The sequence below is a fragment of the Vespula pensylvanica genome, chromosome 3 (genome assembly GCF_014466175.1).
Source record: "Vespula pensylvanica isolate Volc-1 chromosome 3, ASM1446617v1, whole genome shotgun sequence".
In the NCBI taxonomy this organism is placed as follows: domain Eukaryota; kingdom Metazoa; phylum Arthropoda; class Insecta; order Hymenoptera; family Vespidae; genus Vespula; species Vespula pensylvanica.
Genome location: NC_057687.1, coordinates 3,017,400 through 3,026,032, shown reverse-complemented (window position 1 = coordinate 3,026,032; position 8,633 = coordinate 3,017,400). Strand labels below are relative to the sequence as shown.

The 8,633-nt window shown below is 30.8% G+C and overlaps 2 protein-coding genes across 2 annotated transcripts in view; both read right to left on the bottom strand.

Moving 5' to 3' along the window:
• LOC122627517 (fatty acid synthase-like) overlaps positions 1-8,584 on the bottom strand; it is a 10,355-nt gene extending 1,771 nt beyond the window's left edge. The window contains 7 exon segments of the mRNA XM_043808653.1: positions 5,932-6,760; positions 6,881-7,404; positions 7,407-7,547; positions 7,628-7,714; positions 7,767-7,890; positions 7,957-8,393; positions 8,482-8,584. Of these exon segments, the coding sequence (XP_043664588.1) occupies positions 5,932-6,760; positions 6,881-7,404; positions 7,407-7,547; positions 7,628-7,714; positions 7,767-7,890; positions 7,957-8,393; positions 8,482-8,584 (2,245 nt within the window).
• The window catches only part of LOC122628055, a 6,790-nt gene continuing 2,745 nt past the window's right edge, over positions 4,589-8,633 (bottom strand). Inside the window, exons 2-4 of the mRNA XM_043809882.1 lie at positions 5,620-5,805; positions 5,346-5,530; positions 4,589-5,254 (exon numbers count right to left, since the gene is read on the bottom strand). Coding sequence (XP_043665817.1) covers positions 5,162-5,254; positions 5,346-5,530; positions 5,620-5,752 — 411 coding nt within the window. The 5' untranslated portion in view covers positions 5,753-5,805 and the 3' untranslated portion in view covers positions 4,589-5,161. The remainder of the gene's footprint in view (positions 5,255-5,345; positions 5,531-5,619; positions 5,806-8,633) is intronic.

Genomic DNA, 8,633 nt, shown 5'->3' with positions numbered 1-8,633 from the left:
TCGGGAGATAGAACATTAAGAAATGTATTTATTTTCTCATCCCACGAATTGCATCTTTTTAATTCAAGTTCAAACTGCAAAGTAATATTGGAACATAAATATGGGACTACGCAAAAATGGACAAGAAATGATGTCCTTTCTGAAAAATAAAGACGAACCTCTAGAACTTTGCCACTCTCATATGCATTGATTATATCGTACAAGATATTGTTCCCTAATTCTTCTAGCGATGATGAATGGAAGTTTTCCTGTATACATTTTTTCAGATACTGAGGAGCACCGTCTATCAATATTAACCGGCCAATAAATCCTTTGGCTTCTAACATTCGTGTGAGTTCAATAGCTATAAGCGATCCAAATGAATACCCTACTAACATGAATTCACTTCGACCCTTAAGTTTATCCACTATATGCTATAATGAGGAAAGTTATGTACCATGTTAATAGGTAATTTTCATTAAGATTCAATTTAATCAAATGTATTTTTGTAAAGAATTGACATACCGGTAGAATGGAACTGGCCACATCTTCAACAGTTCTTAACTCGTACTTTGTCTCCAATTGAAAACAGATTGCGGGTGATTTAATTTTTGATTCTAATGTACTGAAAATGTCAGCATAGCCTTCGTTTCCTGGAAGAAAGAATATTAATTGCATGACATAAAAGTCTCTTTCGAACAATTACAATAGCTGCAACTTTCTGCATTTTCAATAACCTGTTACTACATCATTGATTTTGAAAAAACATACACGTACATCTGATATAAAAACTGGTCATTGTGCAAATTCGATAGGATGGAACTTTATATTATGTATATTACTTTACTTTTCTTTTGCATTTCGTTTGATGAAAGCGATATTTTTTCATTATTATAAGTATCACAAATGTTGTTCCTATGAATAATCGTAACATATATATCCTAAACAGTTATTGCTTTTTGTAAAAATGCTACAGGAATATGCATGTCATCATTAGCATTTCCTCAAAAACCCTGCCCATTCTGATTCAACACACCTGTCAGAGATACTCAAGTTTAAGAATTAATTTTATTATGATAATTCGATGAAAAAAGAAAACTCTTCTGAACAATTTGGTATAATCAATACCTGAACGAGTAAATTGAGGAAATATAGCACAATGTTTCATCACGGAAAGGCTAGAACTACACGTTGAATTGACGTTATATGATGGTCCAGTTAAACTCAACCATTATTTTGAAATAAGTTAAGCAGTCATATATATGCCGCAATTCGTGATACCGAAGCCATTGATCTAGGTTGAAAAAGATATATTATTTGTTCTTATCTACCTGTATAAGTAATCGATATTCTATATATTGATCATATCAAGTACCTGAAGGTTACCATAAAGCAAAGATGCCTCGGTATCGATATAAAAAACATATTTATGTATTCACCTATGCTTGTTCCACGAATATCTTCTGTATTAAACCTAGCAACTACTGCAGCTGCATAAGTATATTCCAACATGATTCTACACGTAACATCCATCGTATTAGCTCGTTTAATTTTAAAAAAGTATTGCATGGAATTTCTGAATTTTATTTACATTGTTGGTTCATCATGAAATTTCCAGATTTTTCTAAGAAATATAATGGTAGATAAATATTAATGTTAGCTAACTTACTTCGTCAAATAAAATATATATAATTGGTATCTAATTTTCAGGTCTAATTTAGTTTATCTTCAGTGATTATAGTTTAAGGATTATTTTTTAATTGCATTATATTGTTTGATCCCAGAAATCAGCGAATCCGAAAAGAAAAACTTTTTCTCCATGTTTTGCACTGGCATATTGAAAGATGTTTTAATGTTTCTCAATTTTCCACGCAAAATATAATGTAGAAATTAGAATTGAATGTAAAATTACCTTTTAATATGATGGAAATCGTCGACGATGAATTTACTTTTATAACAATGTAATATGTTTTCTCAAAGAATTCATTATCTGACGCAACATTGCATTCTTTCTGCACTCTGTATTTTAAATTTATTCAAATGAAAATGAATGCATTTGGCACTTGAACTTTCTCATAACCTATTCTAATTAGGTATTACGTCGGTATTATTCAATAGCAAAAAAGTCCGTCGTGAAAAGATAGATATTTTTTAATTGAAAATATTAAGTTTACATCTTACTCTTACTTAGCTCGTCGACAATGAAAAAATATTATCTAATGAAAAATATGTCACGTTTGATCGGAATATGTAAAATATTTTATAATGGAAAGTCAGTAGGAGATATGAGTAAGATTAAAATTATTATATAATGTGCTAATAAACAGTAAGAGTAAATGAAAAGTATAAATTCTGAAAATAAATAAGATAAGAGCGAAACTTGGTGAGCTTATTTCATTAAATAAAATAAATATGAACATGTATTATAGAAGCGTTGTTTTTAACATCAATCTTAATCAGTGATATGGTCCTTGCGATTAAAAAGATTATCTTCTCTCCGCATTTTTGTATCTCGGAAAATAAGCAATTAATCCAGAAATAGCATCTTCTTCGCTAGATTCTGGATTCACATTTCTGAAAAATATATACGATTCGTTTTCCTATTTGTACTTATTTATAATCTCTTCTTTTTTCTCATTTCTCTGTGTGATATAATTATAGAAATTTGAACTGACACCAAACTAACCCTACTTCTTCATAATTATTGAAAGCGTTAGCAATAGATCTCTTTTTATAGCAAGGCTATATATCAGTGGACAATATTCGTTATAACACACAATTTATCGTGTATACATAAGACTATGCTAAATCATTCTAATGGAAATGAATACACATCACACTAAACCTTGAACTGCTTGTACTTATATTAAAGTTATGTAATGAGTTAACACAGTTCAGTGACAAGGAAGTCAAGTTAAATAATACGATAGATATTGCGTAAATCCTTCATTATAAATGCCTTCTTTATAAATTCTTACATGTATATCGTACACTATGTATACACCGTTTTATCTAGAAACTTTCGCAGCATAAATTATATCCGAGTCATTGTTGCGGAAAGTGTGAATTTCTTTTGCACAAAAAATTGTTTTTAATATTTCATATAATTGTGTATGTATTTAAGGAGGTAGCAGTAATTAGAAAAATATCAAATGCAAAAAATCTGCGTGTTTTAATTGTTACGTTTTATTATTTTATAATGATAATAATAATAATAATAATAATAATAATAATAATAATTATTATTATTCGTATTACTATTGTTATTATTATTCTTATTATCGTTGCTGTTATTGTTAATGTTATTGTCCTTGTCATTTCAATTATTTTTGTTATTGTTATTGCTATGGATATTGATATTGTTAAAGTTATTCTCATTGTCCTTGTCATTGTCATTATGTATTTCACTACCTATATGGATATATCGAAGTGGATATATTTAATTGTATTGTCAACTTACCTCAACAATCACACATAAGTGGAAATAAATTTAGCCTTTAATAGGATAGATGTTCTAATATCTACTACAGGATAAAGTCCTCGAAACGTGTTAATTTATAAAGAAACCCTCATACATCTATGACATGGATCGCTTGCGGTCGTTACGGATTGTGAGACCTGTATGGTGAAGTTACCATAAGCTATTTGATTATTAAAATATATCTTGATTTCTCCTTATATATCGTTTCTAATTGTTGAATCTAAATCAACTGAAACTATGCCTCTTCAGCAGCTCGTTTCGAGCTCATAAGTTTAGATTATTCCGTGCATTAAGAAAGATGATCGGTTAAGCACGATGTATAAAAAAGCGATAGTTTGGTCTATACGCATCATGATAAGAGAAATATATACACGTATTTATGTAAGTATATATATAAACATTACTACTATATTGCTAATGGCGATAGGTAAAGTTCCAAAAATATTATGGTATCGACAATATCATTTGTCACTATAATCATCAATGACGATTCTGTTATTAAAGCTAGTTGATAGAATAATATGCGTGCTAAAACAATCTGAAAAACACTATTTATTCGTATAGCGCAATAAAACCACTACAAAATCAAATAATTTATTAATTATTATATCATGTATTAATATAATTAATTTATTAATTTAATTATATATTCTGAAAAATTGAGGATAATTTTTTTATTATATTATTAAAACAAATGTATGAAAATATCAAAATTATGCTTTTGGTTTTTTTTTTCGTAAATTAACCCAGAAGCAACGGTTCTAAAACACGCAGTTAAGTGTTGATAATATATTATTATACGTGGTGTGTAACCAACAAAACGCTAGTTGTACAGATAAGAGAGTTACTTCGGTTATTCTCCGATCATCCCTTTTAGATTATAATAAGTGATCTAGACGATTGGGTAGCCTAATACAGGAGAGATAAGTGTGTCGGACTCGTGTGGCCAATTATCAAGTATAGTTTCTGAGAAAAGTATCCTTCGTGTATCGATTTTATTGAAACTATTTTCCACCAAGACTTAATATCCTAGTTATTATCTTCTGATAGGCACTAAATAATCGTCAAGGTATCTTTACGTGGTGAATACATTTCGCTTGTAGGAAGGGTAAGAAAATGTGATGCATATTTTAGGGCCAAATTGTAGTTATATATTATTCCTGAGCATGTAGTTATATGCTACATTTACCAGAAATCAACAATAAAAGAAAAAATATGTTCCTTCAGAATAGTACCACTACATCTACAGTATATTAATGGCGATCAAACTCTTTTATAACCCAAAATATTATATCATGGAATTTTCGAGAAAGAATGTATTCGATTAATTAGCTAACTCGATCTGTTGAAAGACACCATAAAAGTTTCCTTAACGAAGTCATTAAGAACATTAAGAATGTATTTATTATCTTAAATATAGAACATTAAAAAATGTATTTATTTTCTCATCCCACGAATTCTATTTTTTTTATTCAAGTTTAAACTGCACAGTAATATTAGAAAATTAATATAAGGTTTCTCAAAAATAGACAAAAGCATGATGTCCTTTAGGAAAATAAGTACGAACCTCTACAGCATTGACATTAACGTAAGCATTCATTATATCGAGCAAAATATTGTTTTCTAGTTCTTCCTGCGATGACAAATGCAAGTTTTCCTGTATAAATGTTTTCAGATACTGAAAAGCACCATCTATCTATATTAATCGGATTTCAATTCAATACCTATAAGTAATCCAAATGAATACCCTACTAATATGAATTCACTTCGACCTTCAAGTTTATCCAATATATGCTAGAATATATAAAGTTATGTCTCATGTTAATATGTTATGTTCAATAATACTATATTTATTCGCATATATTTTTCTAAATAATGGGCATACCAGTAGAATGAAATTGGTTATAGCTTCAATAGATTTTAACTCGTAATTTGTCTCAAATTGAAAACATGTCGCAGGTGATTTAATTTTTGATTCTAATGTTTTGAAAGCGTTAGCATAGCCTTCAATTCCTGGAAGAAAGAATATCTCGTCCCGAACCTCTACGGAACTGGTTTTAAGTGAGATTGCTATTTTGGGAAAAAGTACTTCATCATTGAATTGCTTCAACTATTTCTAATGAATATTAATTGATTTGTTTCATTTTCATTAGTATTACTATTTTCCGTCAAGTTATTATTCATATCCACCAGTTTGACCAAATTCAAATTCCTAATATCTGTAGCAGTAAGATATATTTCATATTCACGTTCCAATGTCTGTTTTATTTCTACAGCAGGCATGGAATCCATTCTAAGTTTAGGCAAGAAAGAACGTGGATTAATGTTATTCAAATCTTTAATACCTGAAGTCAAAAATTGATACTTTTTAGTTAATAACGATAAGTAAAGAGGGTATATCAAGTGAATATATGAGTAAAGAAATGAAATTATTAATATCATTTACAATATATCAGTTGGATAATACATACACAAAATATTTAAGACGGCGTCTACAACATTATTCATATTGCTGTTATTTCGTTTATCGGCAATTATCATACTACCAACCACAGTTTTATCCTGTACCAAGAACCCATTAAGTACTTGTAAACATGAGGATATTCTTTGCAGTAGGGTACCACCAATAACAAATTCTTTATCTTCATTTTGCATTTCAGCAACCAAACCAACATCTCCAATCGCTCCCCATTGTATATCTAATCCAGGAAAACCTTCTTCTACTCTTTTTTCACATATTCTTTCCATAATGGAATTAGCCATACCGTAATTAGTTTGTCCAGCATTCCCTCTTCCGCATGACACGGAAGAAAAAACGACAAAGTGACGAAGATCTGGACAAAGTTTTCTGGTCACCTCGTCCAAACATTTTGTTGCCCATGCTTTTCCTTTGAAAGATTCCTCAAAAGTCTCCGGTGTTTGATTTCTACAAATACTGTCTTTCAAAGATGCCGCCAGATTGAATATACCATCGACTGGACCCTGGTCAATAGCTGATTTCACAATTAGTTCGCTGCTATCCCGATTAGCCGCATCTACACCTACCAGGATCTTGATATTCACGCCGTTTGATTTCCACAAATTGACTCTCATGTGTTAATAACCATACTTTATGCCATTTCGTGAAGTAATGACAATATTCTGAGCATTTCGTAGTATCAACCAATCGATTAGTTCCAAGCCAAATCCTCCCAAACCACCAAGAACTATATAACTTTTGTTCGGAATACAAGTATAAAACGGTTCAGACAAAATGGGTGTATTTAGTGGTTCATTTTCTTCAAGGATCTTGATGAGTACCTTTGATATATAAGACAGATTACAGGTTTGTAACTCATATTCTTAAAACAAAATAAAATTCCATAAATAATAAAATATATATAAACATAAAATAAAATGAATACATGACCATCGACTTACTTTTCCCATATGCTTTCCGGCTGCCATGAATCTAAGTGCAGTCTCTACTTCATCTTGTCCGAACACTGTCCTAATTATTGGTTTGATCGCATTTTCCTTCATAAGTTTGTTGAATATTGAACTAATTTCATTTTTGACTTCGTCATTTGTGTTCATAATTTGGTCTAACATTACACCATGAAAACTGATACCCTTCATGAAGATTTTGGAGCTCAATTGATTATTTGCTGCTAAGTCGAACTTTCCAATTTCTAAAAATCTTCCTTTATTGGTCAAACAACGCAGCGACGTTTGAAATTTATCTTCTGCTAAAGAATTTAGAACAATGTCTACACCTGCGCCATTTGTTCCTTGCAAAATCATTTTCTCAAAGCTAGTATCTCGCGAATTTCCAATGTGATTATCATCTATACTAGGGAATGTTTCTTTAATGAATTTACGTTTTTCTGGTGTATCGACCGTAGTAAATACTTCACAGCCTTTACGGAGAGCTAAGATAATGGCGGCTTGACCAATTCCACCAGACCAGCATGGATAAGAATTCTGTCACCCTTCTGCATGTCTCCATTTATGTAAAGTGCAGCTATGCATGTGCAATATACACACGGTGCTGTCGCTGCATCTTCTAAAGTCGAACGATTAGGTACAGTCCAAGAGAAAGTTCTGTCTGATAGACAAAAATTTGATAAACATTTGAAACAAGATTCATTTGTCCACTTTACTTCTATCTTCTATTATTTTATATACCGGATATGATTTGAATAAGAAGTATACTTGTTGTGATTAAGCCCCATAATTCTACGCCCAGTAATACTTTTTCCACTGTATTCAGATCTAATTAAGCAATCTCTATCTTTTCTACTGCATACTTTTGATACTATTTTACTCATCGACAACATCACGTCTTTAAAATTCAGTGATGCATAATGAATACTAATAAGATTTTCATTTTGATAATCCTTTGTAATAGGCCCTTCAATCCAACGAATAGTACTTAAATCTCCACGTATCTGTTAAAAGATATTTTTGAATTCATGTTACTCGTTAATAATTTGCTAAAATACATTCATCCATACCAATTGATTAATAATGGTGTGGTAGGTGAGTCTGGGCTCGCAAGGTCGAAGAAGCTGATGCCTATATGATCCCCAAACGTTCCCTGGACGTAAAACATTAGTAACGAGATCCGTTTCGAGTTGTTCGGAGTAAAGGGGTAGATTTAAAGAAAATTTCGGCGCTTTAAGATCTTGAATTAAAACAGCTCGGAAGATATCCCCACCAGGTTCTTTCCTTAAACAATTAATGAATACTAAGAGACCCGACTGAAAGTTTCCTTCTTCAACAAATATGATTCTCGTGTTATTGATGCTTTGTGCTTCATTCCTAGCAAGTACAGCTTGCACTTTTTGCAACCAGTTAAACTCATTGCTATTAACGTCAATAATCTTAGTATTTTCCGGTATTTTACTCGTCTTTCTTAATAGTATAAAATATTCCTCGGACTTACGTTTTTCTAAACTATAAATATATAAGCAATTGAAATTCCTGTAAAATTGATAAGTTCAATGTTGTATTCGTTTTTTCACATGATAAAATGAAACCTCCGTCTTTTGTATATTTAAAAAGTTTTTTTAAATTATTGTAATCTTCATTTAACAAACCATATCCAATAGCAAATGATGCGATATCACCCGATTCTATCATATTTAATTCTGAAACCGTGACACCTTCAGGAATATTGTCCAGTTTTCCT